Source organism: Coturnix japonica, chromosome 1, assembly GCF_001577835.2.
Source record: "Coturnix japonica isolate 7356 chromosome 1, Coturnix japonica 2.1, whole genome shotgun sequence".
Classification (NCBI taxonomy): Eukaryota; Metazoa; Chordata; class Aves; order Galliformes; family Phasianidae; genus Coturnix; species Coturnix japonica.
Genome location: NC_029516.1, coordinates 58,535,835 through 58,551,514, shown reverse-complemented (window position 1 = coordinate 58,551,514; position 15,680 = coordinate 58,535,835). Strand labels below are relative to the sequence as shown.

The 15,680-nt window shown below is 38.8% G+C and overlaps 2 protein-coding genes across 2 annotated transcripts in view; one reads left to right on the top strand and one right to left on the bottom strand.

Moving 5' to 3' along the window:
• Window positions 1-973, bottom strand: part of PIK3C2G (phosphatidylinositol-4-phosphate 3-kinase catalytic subunit type 2 gamma) — a 272,235-nt gene extending 271,262 nt beyond the window's left edge. The window contains exon 1 of the mRNA XM_015867894.1: window positions 870-973. The gene's annotated coding sequence lies outside the window, so the exon portion shown is untranslated. The remainder of the gene's footprint in view (window positions 1-869) is intronic.
• On the top strand, window positions 574-9,201 carry RERGL (RERG like). The gene is made up of 5 exons (XM_015867976.2): window positions 574-778; window positions 903-959; window positions 3,450-3,523; window positions 5,794-5,936; window positions 7,127-9,201. The coding sequence occupies exons 1-5, from the start codon at window positions 727-729 to the stop codon at window positions 7,407-7,409; spliced, it is 609 nt and encodes a 202-aa protein (XP_015723462.1). The 5' UTR covers window positions 574-726; the 3' UTR covers window positions 7,410-9,201.
• The last annotated feature ends 6,479 nt before the right edge of the window (window positions 9,202-15,680 follow it).

The following is a 15,680-nucleotide window of genomic DNA, read 5'->3' as shown; positions in this document are numbered from 1 at the left end:
TCTCTGCACTTCTGTCAGATTTCCCTGCAGCAGAGGAGTGCTGTAAGCCTTACCCAAGCCCCATTCAGCTCAGAACTTTAAGCTCTTCACCAGAGCAATTTAAGGAGTAAAACCCCTCATACACGTCTGCCTTAAGTGTGGGCAGGACTAAAGGGTTAGAGTGACAAGAGCTTGGAAACCTTTCGAGGCTGAATAGTAGAGAAGCGAAAAACAGTTGTTTCCAGCAAGTTGCCTCAAAAGCATTTAAAGGGGTATGGGGAGGAAGGGGGGGAACAGCTTCATTTTCTTCACATTCTTGGCACAGAAGGATGGCGACCTGGAAACAAAACCAAAATAAACACCCCCAGATGCAGAGCCAGAGAACGTCATTTCTTTTCCTCTGTATTTTGTTTCCTTTCCTCTGTATTTTGTTTCTTTAATTTTATTCATTTCTGCCCCCCTTACCCCCCAAGCTCCCAGCTGTTTAACGCGGGGGCTGACAAAGCAGGAAGAGCAGACATTTGCGGGCCACACCAGGAGGCGGGAGGAGCTGCCCGGAGAAAGTTTGTACGAGCTCCGGGGATGGAGGAGACGCCAGGGGTGGACCGCCCGTCGGAGAAGCTGCGAAGCTCAGCCCCTCCTCCCGCCCCCAGCCCTTGGGAACCGTAAGTAGCGGCCGCGCCGGGTGCTATCGCTGGAGGGGTTGCAGTCCTGCAGCTCGCAAAGGTGCGGAGCGCTGGGAGCGGTATGAGCGAGGTGAAGTTGGCCGTGCTGGGAGGCAGCGGGGCCGGAAAGTCGGGTAAGAGGGAGGATTGGGCTAGATGGGTGGGCTCGGTGCTCCGAGTCCCTGTTCGCCTCAGGCTGCCTGACTCCAGTGAGGCTCCGCTCACCTGCTTGCTTGCTTGCTTGCTTCCTTCCCGCAGCGCTGGCTGTGCGGTTCCTGACCCGGCGATTCATCGGGGAGTACGCGTCCAACGCCGGTGAGCAGCGCCGGGATCCGGGAACGGGAAGCGGGCGGCCCTTAGGGCGCGGCGGAACGGTGCTTGACGTAGAGGAGAGGGGGGGGGGGGGGGGGGGAGTGTAGTTACACACAACTTCGGGGAATTATTGAAGTTTTAGCTTATTTATCAGTGAAGGCTGGCGGCCAGACGTCGACTCTGAAGGCCAGGGAAGGGTAACCGGGTATCTGCGGGGGGATCGCCTCGAACTTCAGTCTGGTGACACGTTCATCATGAGGCGGCTGTAAAGGGCTTGTGAGAGAGAGATAACCAGGCTGTGTGCGAGCTTGGGTAGATTATAGTAAGCTCCATCAGACAGGAGATAGCAGAGAGGAAAGAAATAGATTTAAAAAAATATATATATATATATAAATCACAACACTGTTCTATTAGTATCTCCTTACCCACCCTAGAGAGGTGAAACACTGTTTATCAGGCACCGCTGGTTAATCAAAGTGTGATGCAAAGTCCCCTGCTTTTGCAGGATTGCACTGCTTTGATAGCTTAGTGACAAGTCTTGCCATGCTGAAGATAGAAGTTCCCATTCATATCAGAATAAACACACGTAAGACACTCCTAAGATCTTGGAAGATGGCAAAATGGGATTTGAACTTTCACGGCTTGGGTAGAAGCAGTAGCAGTATTGAACAGAAACCCAAGCACCACTTGTGTACTGTTCCAGTTGCATGGTATGAGAAGGCCCAAGACTTAACAAGTAAAGTGGATTACAATCTTGTTATCTCTGCTAAAAGATTTCTTCTCCCCCCTTCTCCGAGCTCCCCCCCCAATAAATAAATAATTGTTTTAAACAATAACCAGAATAGTTGTCTGTGATCCCCAAACGAAACAGTTAAAATAATACTAAGAAGCTGAATTTCAGTTATACATCTAAAATAACTTAGTCTCAAAGTAGGGTTACAGTTGCTCAGAAGTGTTCCCCTACTACAGTTACTAATGCAAAGGCTTAAAAAGCTATTAATGTCCCAAACATTCATCTAAACCTAAGATGTTACCTGCAGATGCCTAATGCTGTCCACACGTGTTCTAAATCACCTACAACTCTGAACAAGTTCCCTTGCCCTGGGCCTCTGATATTGGATGTCTTTTCTGAGACTCATAAACACCTCCAAAACGTTTTGTATTTGTGTACAAATGTTGGAAGATAAGCTTCCCCTCAATTTCTAGAGGAGAAAAAGGGAAATAAAAATGAAGAAAAGGGATGATAGAACACACAGCACTGCAGAACTGAATAGTGGGATCTAAGTAATGATAATAAAAGTTTAAATATGGAAATCATCAAGGAGCTGTAGTTTTGACTCTTAAGATGTTTGGGGATCATAATTCATGATCAGTAGAGCTCTTAAGAATGCTAGAAGAATGCTCGATGTGACCACAATGCTGAACCAAAGATGCTTGGTTCTAGGCATCATAGCCCTCCCTTTCATTCATGCATTTTCAAGTGTATTTCCAGTAGTGCCAACACTGGTTCTCATTTCTATAGCTGAGTAGTGCAGAGGAATTACAGTCTAGGAAATTTGTTGGTGACCTGTGCTATGAACACAAGCTGGTTATATTCTCTTAGAACAAACTACTGTTTGAAACAGCAATGAAGATCTTGCTGTAGTAAGGTTCTCAGAGCTGCTGTGCTGACAGTCTTAAATCAGAGAGCTGACACTATAGAAATGTTTTAGGATTCAGGCTAAGGACACTATCCTGAAAATATTGTTTTGATACTACATGTGTTAAGAAATACTGAAGTGCCAAATTTCATAGCAAAGTAACACTATTTGTGAATAGGCTGGTTTACTACTTCTATAATCCTGAACCTTGAAAATAAGGAGAGTAATTGTAACAAGATGGAAAGCATAGCAGTAACAGAGTAGCAAAATCCTAGGCTATAGTAGCTGGGGACACAGAAACCTGCTTACCCTTAGAAGGCCTCAGGTACACAGAGGCCTCCAATAAGATGCTCTTGCCTCCACTGCCAGCCCTTAAATGAGGTCTGGGAATGGCTCCACCCCTTCCACCCACTTAGGTACATTGCATGTACCTGAGCTACCTGGGTTGGCCTTGTCTTCCTACCAGTTTCAAGACCTGACTTAGCATTCCCACTTCAGTAATCATCAGTGTTTAGATGTTTCTGAGTACTGTGTTGCTTGTTTGCCTTTATTTTGGAAGAAGAAATCAGGGGTCTAAAATTACTGATCACACTGTTGCTTTCCTGGCAGTGCCAGGGTGAAATGGTGTTGGTAGATCTGTGTGAATGGGCAGCTCAGCTGGTGCAAAATGAAATGGGATTATTTCCAGCTTAAAAAAAAAAAGACAAACAACAAAACTGTAGATAAAATATACGCTAGCAAAGGAACTAAAAGTCTCTTCAGCATTATCTTCAACACAATTTCTTCACCACCATTCCCAGTCGCTCTAATGCTGCTTCTTATTGAATGCCATTTATTTATTTATTTTTTTAAGAATGCATCTACACTAAACACATTTGTCTGGATGGAAGGCAGATACACTTGGAAATTTATGACCCTTGTTCACAGGTAAGAATTTTAGGGGACAAATAAAAACATACCACCTATTCCTCATTCTATCTGTGTAAGGTTAAAAAGGGTTGCGAACATTCTTTCTGTACAAGGATTTTATCCTTGCCCTTTCTGTTTTGCAAGACTGAAACTTTATGTTTGTCGTGGTTCAGGAAATTTGTACCTCCCCATTTAATGGAAGAAACCCTTCAATTATAGGCGTATTAAAAATAATATATTTATATATATTTAATAAAGCAAATGGTATGTTAAATGGATGTGGAAACTGTCAAAGTAGATAAGCCTGGAAATTAGACTTACATTCACAGAACAGGTAAGGAGTGCCATAATGCAGGTATCAACGTGTTAGCTTTGATCACAATAACCACCCTGAAATGAAGATAATTTTTTGTACTAAATTATGTCCTTCTGTTTCTGACATGCATAAATGTTGGTAACATAACACAAGTAGATCTAGATAGGTCTGTCTCTGTTAATTCACAAGGAGCCCTCTTGGACAGTGATCCTGCCTCTCACTGACGAGAATAATGAATGCTAAAGTCAAAGCACTGGAAGTTTGGCACAGACTTGAAATTAATGACTTAATATCTTAACACGGTGAACACATAAAATAAACTTACAAATTTATTTTTCTAAAGACAAGCAACAGCAAAGTAGATACTGAAACAGCCATTGTGCCTTGTTAATATATTCAGTGTAGCCCTCCCTTGTCATTACAATCCCTCTTCAAACCTAGTTTTCTGTAGACTTGTTTCCACTTATCTCAGTCTTCTTTCCTAAGCCCACCTATAACTTTTGCTTACTGTCATATTAAATTCTGTGGCATGTGAACAAGTTTTTAAGAGCATACTTGAAACAGCAGCAGTAGTAGCTTGCTAGGTCAAAGCAGACTAGACTACTTGATGAGTAGAGTGTTTAGTTGCTTCCGCTTGGGCTCCCTTTTTGCTTTCAGGGAGTCCAGACACCAGTTGTGTGGAGGGCAACTCCTCTTGCTGGTCTTCTTCTAGCTGCTGGTTCTTCCTTAGTAATGAGGACTAACGCTCACTGTTCGCTTCCTTCTGAGTCTTTCTTTCTTGATTTCTTAACACCTGTAGAGGACTAAGTAGGTAGTGAGAAGGAGAGGAGGTGGTGGTAATGCCTTTTTATCAATATGAACTGTTTATATTAGAAAGGGATGGCATATGTAATTCATATGGGGAAGAAAAACAGGTCCTGGGAGAAGGCCAAGCTGGGGAAGGAAAATTGACATTTGTTTCTGCTTTCTGAAATCTTGCTGTTCTTTGAGGCTTCTGTCTGGTAGCTAAACCTCTGCTCTGCAGAGTTCTCTGTCCCTTCATCTGGCAAACAGCCATCACACACAAGTCACCTTTCCTGCCCATGAACCTCATGCATTGCCAGCATTCAGTTACCATCCATCATATAGAGTAAGTTGCATTTATGATGTTGCTTTGGTGCTGAACTAATCAAGGCAACCAGGGTAGGACACAGGTGAAAGTCATACACTGCAAAGAGCACAATATTCTGCATAAGCAGTCCTCAAGTTACTGTCAAGTGTGTTTTCCACAAAGCATGTGGTGAACTGCCACTATTCTGCCCATCTTGGGTCATCTGTTCCTTGTTGATGGGATAGTTTGCAGCTGTTGCTTTCTAGAAATTATGATAGTGACACTTCCCTGGGGTGAAGGGACCCAAATACTAACTCAGTATCACTTTATGTGAGTTCTGTCACTTGTGGAATTTAAGTCAATGGCAGCTTGAAGGGCAAATTTTCAAGCCCTGTTGAAATCTATCCTGTGAGTAGATACTGCTTTAGAGTTGAACAAAGCAAAGGCAAAACAGGAGAAATGACTTGGAACAAAGGACTTTAAATAAATTAAGATCATTGTGGTCAGACAACTAGAAGCATACAATGCAGTGCCATAACCACAAATACCAATGGCCTACATTTAATTCTCCTGTAACTGCAGAATATTCAACATATGTCTGCTGAAAAGTGTCTGTACAGATAATGTAATTTCACTGTTTAAACAAAGCATAGGTGTCTCATAATGAATTCTTTAGTGCTCCAAAATTGAATCTGTAGTGTTGGTTATTAATGGGTTTTTGGAGCAGGACTCACCTGAACTCAGTACAAGCATCCATATCATCTATTCATATGTTTTGCAGTGAAAGAAATATTCTTGCATTCACACAGACAAAGAAAATACTCAAGAGTGACAACAGTAATGATATTTTTGCATGTGAATTTGAACTTCTTTCACCTGCAGCAGGGGAAGCTCTCCCTCACAGATGAGCTCCACTGGGCTGATGGATTCATCATTGTTTATGACATCAGTGACAGAGCATCATTTGCATTTGCAAAAGCATTGCTATACAGGATCCAAGAGTCTCACATAGGAGCTTGTAAAAAGTAAGTGGCATTATTTTTGTTTCTTTCAGCAAAGCATACAAAAAAAAAAACAACAACAAAACCACCTGATAATGTTTCTGTAAACTCTAGGAATTCAAGTAACTATTAAAATCCAGCAGCCTCCTCCCAGCATAATACCAGCAATACGATACATTATGGTAAACTGTTAAAAATTACAACCTGCTTGACTCTGTCCAAAGCTAAGAGAACTTCTCTTAGCTCTTCGTTCTCTTTTCTTACAGCAGTATGTATTAATTAATTTCTATAAATTTGTCTACTGTGACATAGATGAGTAAAAACCTGGCATATATATCATGTAATTTTGCTCCCTCACTACTGTTCCCATTAATGTTGGAGATGCACCTATAAGGGATTCAAAGAATCTTACACCATGAATTTCTCATAAGCTGCATTTAGCATTAACTCCAACATCATTTGTGCATGAGTGCCCATATGGTAAGAAAGTACGTGTCTGAGTACGTGTGTTCGTGGGTATTGTTGTATTGGTTCACTGAGGTCCTAAAGTATTTTATTATATAAATATTTTATTATATAATATATAAAATATTTTATTATAGAAAATATTTATTCTAAAATAGAATGAAATCTTTTTATTACCAGAAAAGAAATAAAAAATACCTGTGTTCTGTTGTTTTGGTGCTGAGCTTCCTTAAATGGAGTTTCTATGGAAGGAGTAATTTTAACAAAAATTTGGAAGTAGGATTCCCACATCTTCTTTTTAGTTACACTGTTCACACTGATGTTAAGTGCATCTCTTTGACTTCATTCTGTTACCTATAAATTGAGAAAATATTCACCTTGCTTATCATGAACTGTAGAAGCTGAAAATATCCTCATGTATGAAAACTACAGTAAAGGAAAATTACATGAAATAATTATAGAAATGAAATAGTGGAACTAAAATGAACACTTCCTGATAGATGTTATAAGAATACCTTGCATGGAAGTTTCCTTGATGTTTGACTATACAAGCTACAAGCTATACAAATTACAAGCTGTAACTCTACTTGGTAAAGCGAGACTTTTTTGATATATTTTGTTGGGTGTTTTTTTTTCATTGTTTTTTTTTTTTTCTCTATACCTCTTACTCTTAACATACAAATATATCACAGAATACTGCTCAGTATTTTAACATATCTTTTCTCCAATTAAAACTTTTTTGATTTTAGAATGGTTGAGTCAACAGTGTTTTTGGTTGGTAACAAACAGGATTTATGCCACATGAGGGAAGTTGGCTGGGATGAAGGTCAGAAGCTGGCGATGGATTACAAGTGCCAGTTCGGTGAATTGTCTGCTGCAGAACATTACCAGGAAGTTGTGGCAATGTTCACAAAAGTTCTGAGGAGTATCATCTCTAATCTCAAGGCAAAGGAAAAGAGAAGACCAAGTGGATCAAAATCAATGGCCAAGTTAATCAACAATGTGTTTGGAAAGAGAAGGAAATCTGTGTAAAAGATGATTAGTCCTGAAGTAAGAACAAGCTCTAATAGCAGAGCAAAAGCAGCGTTTGGGATTCAGACAACTTCCTCTGAAGGTCAATGTCTGGAGAAGAAAGACGGTATAAACCAAAGGTGGGAGATAATATGATCAAGGGGGCGGGGCCTAGACCTAGGAGATCTGAGCTTCATCTCCAGTTCTACAGCAGATTTACTGTGCTAGGGCTATGTCACTTAATCCCTAAGCTGCTTTCTTTCAACCATTATCTCCTAAATTCCTCATAGAAGGAGAGTTGCGTTACATACTTACTCAACACAAACATATTCATGGGTGGAGCTTTTAGATGCAGCTGACAATAAACTGTTATTTACAATAAACTCAGTCTTGCTGGCCAAGGAGCCTTGAGACCTTGAGATATAGTTCTCTTGTACAAAAAATCCTTCACTAAAGAAGAGTGAAATACTCCTACTGAATGCAAGGAAGAACAGTTCAGGACCTCTAACAGTTTAAAGGTGTTTGACACCTGCTGATATTCATAAGAACTCAATGTTTAGACACAAGATCTTATCATCATATCTATCATCAAAGCTGCCTTGTGGAGACATCAGAAGTAGGGAAGCATATAAACAGAGCAGTATTGTCTCTAGTTTCAGTATCTTTATAGTTTTGAGTGATAAAAGAAAGTAGAGAGTACTGAGGAGGTTAGGAACTGAATTGTGGTAGTGAGTGAGCATTGGACAGGTTAAGTGAGATCTTTGTTCGGTGAAATCATTTTAAGGCTAGGAGCAGTGTAACATCTTAGGCTGATGACTTTACCAGAACAGTCTTCCTGAGTTTTAACACAGTTACAGTTACAGCAGATTTGTCTGTTTAAGTATTTGATGTCTGCCTACTGGTAGGAGCCATGCTCCTAAATTGCAGTGTTTATTTCTAAGGACCAGTGTTCTTACAATTGAGTCATTGTGATGGTATTGAAATCCTGATTGAGAGCACTAAGGAATATGTTAGCTGTGCTTTGAAATGTGGATATTAAACATCAGATGAGTCTAAATATGCTGTCAGTTGACATTCAGAGCTCTTGATGTAGACTTACCTAAATAAGGGCTTACCCCTGCATGTTTGAAAGTGCCTTGCTCATATAGAAACTATAAAGGGAAGTGGTTTGAAAGTGAACTACTGCCTCCTGCCCATTCCAGAGGACAGCTGGGATTCAGTCTTAGTGAGATACTACACTGAAGCTTGCCAATGTTTGGGAGTGTTATCTGCATTTTAAACTATTAACATTACTTTATAGATCAGGGCAGAATACTGATTTTAAAATGTCCACATCCATAAGATGGCATATAAAAAGATATACAATCTTAACATTACTGTAAATAAAATTAAAGCGTATTTTAGTAAGTATTGAAAAGAGAGACCTTGCTTTTTTAAAGGAAAAAATATATATTTCTTATTTACTTACTTTATTTTAAAAGTACAACTGTAGGAATATAGTTCTCGGTCACTAAAAGTACAACTGTAGGAATATAGTTCTCGGTCACAGTGCTACTTTATTTTTATTCAGAGGCTGCTCTACCAGATCAGGAACAGTGTATTTAATATTGCATTGTCATTTTCTATGAAATTGAACTTGAAGACTACTCATGTACACCTCTCAGCTTTTCAGTGCACAGAACTCCAGAAAAACTGCTAGGTTGTTGATCTGCCAGGGCAGCTGTATCTTGCCTGCACTAGCACTGTCTGATTCTGAACCTCTTACTGTATTTACTACTGTGGTATTAAATAAACTGAATATAAGATGGATGTATTAATGCTTTTATTTTCTTCTCTTTTACTTGATTATGAAGCTATAAGGCCATCTCTTTATTTTTCTTTTAATTATTACTTTTTTAGTACTGTGAAGTGCTTTATATATCTGCAATTTGAATTATAGAGGTAAATTTGGAAATCAGACATTTGCACAGAAGAGCTTCTGGCTCCAGTTCCTGTACACAGTGAAGAAGCCTTCCTGTATCCTTATATAGTGAACAGTAGAGAACTTTTTTTATTATTATTTTTTTATTTAATCTTTATCCTTTTAAAAATACTCAAGACGACCATAGGGAAGTTAATTGGTTTTGATTTGCTGGTATTGTAATGTGATCCTACAGTTAGGTGCAATCTGCAGCATGCCTCACTGGTTTTCTGGTATCACCTACAACATACTGTACTCACTGAAGAGAGTGGAAATGGAGCTATTTGAGTAGCCATGGATGGGTTCAGTACATGACCCCATGCTTTCTTGCCAAGATTTTCAAACTACAGGAGTTAAAGTTTATTTTTGCTGTACTTGGATGTTGTTCTTGTTCGGATGAACTTTCAACAGTTTTAGTAAAATTTTGCCTGAGAAAGGCACTCAGAATTGATGTTCTCACTCACTGTCTTCAACTTTTTTCTTTCTTTTGTAAACTTCAGAAACAGTGACATAAAAGCAAAGCTTCTACTCAAGTATAGAGGTAATAGCCCCCTGGCTCCCAAATGCTGTCTCTCAGAAAGCTTTCAGGTGTTTTTTTGAAGCTCTTTCTCAGTACAGCTTTGGAAAAAAACAATCAGGACAAACACAACCTCAGTTTCTTTTCCTGCTGTCATGTCTGCATTAAATTGTTCCTTTCTGTAAATCCCACTATTGTCACAATCACAACAGGGCAGAGGGCAAAATGTCACAAAACCTTCAGGTCTGATGTTGATGGAAGAAGAAGTAATTGGGTACAACAGAGCAACCAAACATACTGTTTCCTTCTGAAAAATACATTTAAATCAGGAATAGCCATAAAAGAGGTGGATCAGAAGTTTTGCAGCTGTGCTATACTCTGAAAACAACAGCAGCTACCACAGGTTTCCTAGCCCAGTGCAAGCAGCTGACATCTGAAGCAATTATGAAAGGTAAACATTGAAGCACAAAGCCTTTGTGAGTCATGTGGGGACAACCTTGTTTCTTTCCTTCATCTGGCTACACTGTTTGGAGGATGGTGCAGTAGAAGACTTCAGTGTTCTGTCAGGAGGCAGAGAGAGGGGATGGCTGCTGTGCTGTCAGCCTGAGCAGGTAAGCAGCTTTTACTGACAGATTCAGATCACTCAGTGTTTTTATAGGATGCAACGTGAAGAATTATGAAGAAAATATTATGAACACCTCTCAAAGCAAAACTAAAGTGAAGTAAGTAGCCAAGAATACCATTATTTTCAATCACTGTGCCTGTTGGAGCAAATGCATTAGGTTAATGAAGTTTTCATACAGGTTTTCTTTGCTTGTGGAGACACAGGAACAAACTCCACCTCTGATTAATGTGCTTGAGAGGAAACCTTGCCTATCCACTCTGAAGTAAGAAATTAAAAAAGAGAGAGACTGCCACCTTAGAATAGAGCAGTACTGATTTATGTTCTAGGATAAATTAGCTCTCTCTCTATGAAAAAGAATGAAGCTCCTTCCTTCTTAAACCAGTTCACAGGAAAACTAGTGTATTTTATGAAAAACTGGCCTTAGCTTTCACCTGACCACAGAAAATAAAAACAAGGAGCAGATAAATTTTGACATGCTGTTCAGACAGTTTGAAAAGCAAATTACTTCATTTTGTTTATATGCCTAAATGTGGATCTGGGAATCTGTCAAATTCTAGTAATTCTGCTGTTTTAAAACTTCAGTTTTTATTTCTCCATAAAGACGTAGTGTTGTGAATGGCTGTTCTCTGTCTGCCCGGATGTTACAGGACAGGGTGGCTATTCTGGGTAGGAAGCTATTTTTAAACAGGCATTTTTCTAACTCAGACACAGACTGTAAGTTCCTGTCTTTTAATTGCTTTATAAAGTAAATTGTGTCCCTCTGGTTACTTAATACCTACATTTAGCCTTGTATTTTTTGACAAGACTGCTTAGACGAGACACAGCTAAATTTTTTTTTTATTATTTATTTATTTATATATATACTTTTTTTAAAGTCTTCCTAGGAGTTCAGTTATGCATTTAATCCCTGCTGGACTCTGCAAAGCATCCAGAGCTTATCCTGTGAGGGACTGGACTAGTACAGAGAAATATGTACTACAAAGGGGACAAGTGAAGAATGGAATTACTATCGTGAGACTTGTACCAAACGATGTAAGCAGGTCTGTCCCCTCTTGCGCTCCTATGTTCATATTCAACAGCAAAATGGCATCACATCTATGTATTTTCTACTTGATACAAATACATCAGAAGGAGACGTTAAAACAATTGACTTTAAAATTAAAAGTAATTTCTAATCTAATGGAAGTACTTTCTTTAATAGACACAATCTTTACATGGACATCACACTTTTTCTTTTTTTTACAGAATTGTTTGCTAACCTCTCAAGAGAGTTCTCTCCATAAGAGACGTTTACTGTAAAGACGCTGTGAGCTTCTGAAAGTTTTACAACCTTTAGCTGAGTCTTTTAAAAGTAACACGCTGCTTCTTGAGAAAACGACAGCTTTACTGCTTCCCGGAGCTCCCTCTCGTGGCGTCTTGCACACACTTCATCCTCCGTGAGCAATAAAACAGTTTATCCTGTGGTTGAAAAATCAATGCTATAAACGCAAGATCAAAAAGTACAGGCAAAAACCCACTTTCCTTCCAATACTATAAAATTCTGCTATTATGCTGAGCTTAACAATAAGAAATTTCATATGTTTCTTTTTACTTTATATATACTAATAAAACTGAATGAGTTTATAAGGCGTTTCTTAAGAGTGAGTGACATATCTGAACTCAGCTGTTTCTCTGAAATAAAGTTCCATTATCCATGTCTGCAAAGCTGTAAGGTTTCCTTTTAGCACACTGCCTTGCATATTAATATCCTTGAGAAGGGCTTGAGAGCTTCCATCATTTCCCCAACTACTTCTATTGGCCTGATAGTAGGTCTGACCTCTACTTTGTCATCCTTTGCTTCCTGAAGGCATTTATCCCTGGACCATGATGTGACAGGGAGCTAAGGCACAGTTAGGCAGCACTGTTTCTTGTTTTATCTGCAAGCTGTAGTGCAGATACACTAGTATTAGTTCAGTGTTTAAATGAGTAAGATCATGTAACTGGAGAGACTTCAGGAATGGATTCATCTGGCCAAATACTGAGGTCTGCTTCTAGATTGAATTGAATTGATACTTCACATCTCAGTTATATGCCTTTCTACCAAAGAACTTGCCTCTTCAAGGTGATACCTAAAACAGTGTACATGAATCACACTTCAAAAAGGCATTAAACTCTGCAGCAACTATAAAAATAATTGAGATTGGAGATCTCTGAAGTTAGATGGGATGAATCATGCTCCAAATATGGCCTCTTGAGGCTCTTTGCTAGCTGTTTTGCTCTTCTTCATTACTACAGAGCCCATCTGTCCTACTTTACAAAGTCAATTGAGTCCCTGTGGTTAGACAATTAACATCTAGCTGGAGACAACCAGTGGTTCATTTAATGCCAAACTTATTTCAGATGATTGATCAGGATGCTGGATTAGATTTGATCTCTGTTGAACTTCATGAAACACCCTGAAATACATCTATCACTGTTGAATTGATAGATGGACTAGAAATGAGGCATAAGATAAGCTGAGTACTACCACAAATTGCTTCCAAGCTAGCCCAACTAACTAGCATATCTTGAAGCTTTACCACAGTCTGCAGCACAGGCATATTTTAAATGTTTGCCCATGTAAATGTAAAAGCGAAACATGGAGCAAAAAGTTAAGTCAGATCTCCAGAGTATAAACCTAGTAAATCAATTAATAGGATTCTGGGTTGGAAAATATGTTTCAATTAGTGCAAGAGTAGAGACACTGGCTCACTTCGTGACTTATTCTGATAGAAATTACAGGCCATATGTAAAGAGCCAAACTCTACTTGCAAATGGACAGCATAAGATCTCACTATCCTTCATGCTCTGATTTGTAATGGAATGTCCTCCTGTCTGCAATTAGAGGATTTTGCACCAAATGGCCCTAATCTTAAAATATTTAATTAAATTAATGGTCGAACTAAAAAGCAAAAATTTTCAGTGAGCTATTTCCTTTTGATTACTGACATGCAGTCACAGTTACACCAGTTTTCCATCACACCTCCAGCTACCACAGCTCTACATCATTCTCCAAACAATAGCATGAGTCCAGAGAAATTCATCTACTGATGGACCAGAAGATGCTGCTATAGAGTGTATGCAGCAGCTGAATAGCAAATGTCTTTCTGTTAGAGAGCAGATATAATTCTCTGTTATATATTCTTAGACTGCTTTGCCTGAAACTTAGAGGACTACAAAGCACATGTGAACTTTACTTCCTCTTTCAAATTTCAAACCCTATATTTACTAACAGGTTCAGAAGTTGATATGGAGAGAATTAACCAACAGAGGATTTCAGAGGAGGTTCAATGGGTATACAGGCTGTAATCTAGGCTGAAATATTGTCATAAACTTTTTTGTTGCCCTATACAGTTAAACTGGTAAACAGTAACAGAAATTGCATCATGGTTTTATAATTTCTTCCACTTAAGCTATTACCAGGGCAGCCATCTCTTACTTTGCAACAAGGTGGCTTCATGCAAAAATCCTAATTTAAACACCATAATCTCCATTTACTATAATGGATTATAGAAATGTATTTTGCTGGCATGTATCTAGGCTTCATTCTTCAAATTCTCTCCATGAAAATACCCTCTGAGCAAATTTTACTGGTTTCTAAAGTTGAGTCAAATAGGTAAAGCTACTTGTGTATAAGGGTTCTTGTGATTACTGGGCTAAGCTAAATGGATGCACAATTATATGATTAAATACAACAACATTTTTTACTAACTACATATAATTTTGGCTGTCACTCACAATCAATTGCATTAGATGATTCAGTAAGTGATTGAGGCAGTCTGGGTTCTGTCCTATGCAGACCTTAGGGAATACTGCAAATACTGAACTAAACTGCGTAACTCATCTTAGGCACAAATGGAAAATGCTTACAAAAGAATTAATCTATACTCATCTTTTAAAGCATTTGAAATATTCTTTTGTTCGCTTGCGTTTTTATCACCAATACAGATTTACAAACAAATACTATTCTTCATGTATGTTTTTTTTCTTAGTGCCCAGGGTTCATCTAGTTGTCAGTTTAGACTTATTTAAACTAGTTTTTTTGTTTTGTTTTGTTTTGTTTTGTTTTTGGGTTTTTTTTTGCCATCTAGCCTTTAAATTGTGCCTTCAACAAGCTTTCGTGGTACTGATGCTGTAACATTCCCAGGAGTCACACCAGTTGTACTCAGTAAGTTAATCTTTGGACTTTCTCATTTCCTTCTCAGTTCAGCTTCAACCTCTGGATATTACTGTGATGAATTTGTAGTTGGGATTATATACACTTGGATTACTAATACACAAAACAAGTATAATAGAGCATATTATCATGCCCTGATCTCTTTTTAACACAGTACACTGGTAAGTATCTGGGCTTGTGAGGGGCATGGGAGAAATTGTTCCCTCTCTCATTTCTGGTTGCACATATAAATGCACACATGATAAAATTCCAAATATTTTTCATTAAATCTGCACTAACATTCAAATACAGGTATGCCTGAATTGAGGGTAGAATAGGTTAATATACACAACATTTTATATATGCATGCTAGCCCTTTTCAGGTACACAGTAAAAACAGATAACACAAAACGTGTATCAGACATCTTGTATTTCCACTTTGGCCACAGAACACATATGCCTGCATGCAGAATGGGAGGGAGACATTAGTGTAAGAGAAGTTCTGAAGATTGTTAAGGACTCCACAGTCAGCAACATACTCCCCTCCTGTTAACCAGTAGTTTTTAACAAAGCATCACAGACATATTCCATACGAGCTCTACTAAGAATCATTTGAAAACTGATCTAAGCTAAATTTAAATGAGTAGGTTAGAAATTAGGAGCAGTACAGCCTAATCTCATCTTTATTCTTCACAGCAGATATCCAGCCAAAGGACTAGGAAGGCACACTGACAAATAATGCATCTGTATAACTGTTTCTGCTCCACTTTTCTAAAGTTGCCATTTCTCCAGATCCACAGAGCTACCTTGTACCAACTGTAGCAACACATACAGAGTCAACAATCCAGATCCTCTTTTTCCCAGCTATCTCCCTTCCTTTGCCCAGCAGAGCAGGAGAGATGCAAGCCTTTGTATTTAGTTTGATTATACTCAGGGTCAAATCCTACTTACTTTTATTCTGGAACAAATCCATATTGACTCCAGATTTAAAATGATATAAATGAGAACTAAATTAT

Excerpts from the sequence above, each read along its gene's own strand:
- RERGL (XM_015867976.2), top strand. The coding sequence starts at position 727 with ATGAGCGAGGTGAAGTTGGCCGTGCTGGGAGGCAGCGGGGCCGGAAAG. Across the intron at positions 779-902 it reads CAGCGGGGCCGGAAAGTCGG|CGCTGGCTGTGCGGTTCCTG; the intron begins GTAAGAGGGAGG and ends TCCTTCCCGCAG. Across the intron at positions 5,937-7,126 it reads CACATAGGAGCTTGTAAAAA|AATGGTTGAGTCAACAGTGT; the intron begins GTAAGTGGCATT and ends TTTTGATTTTAG.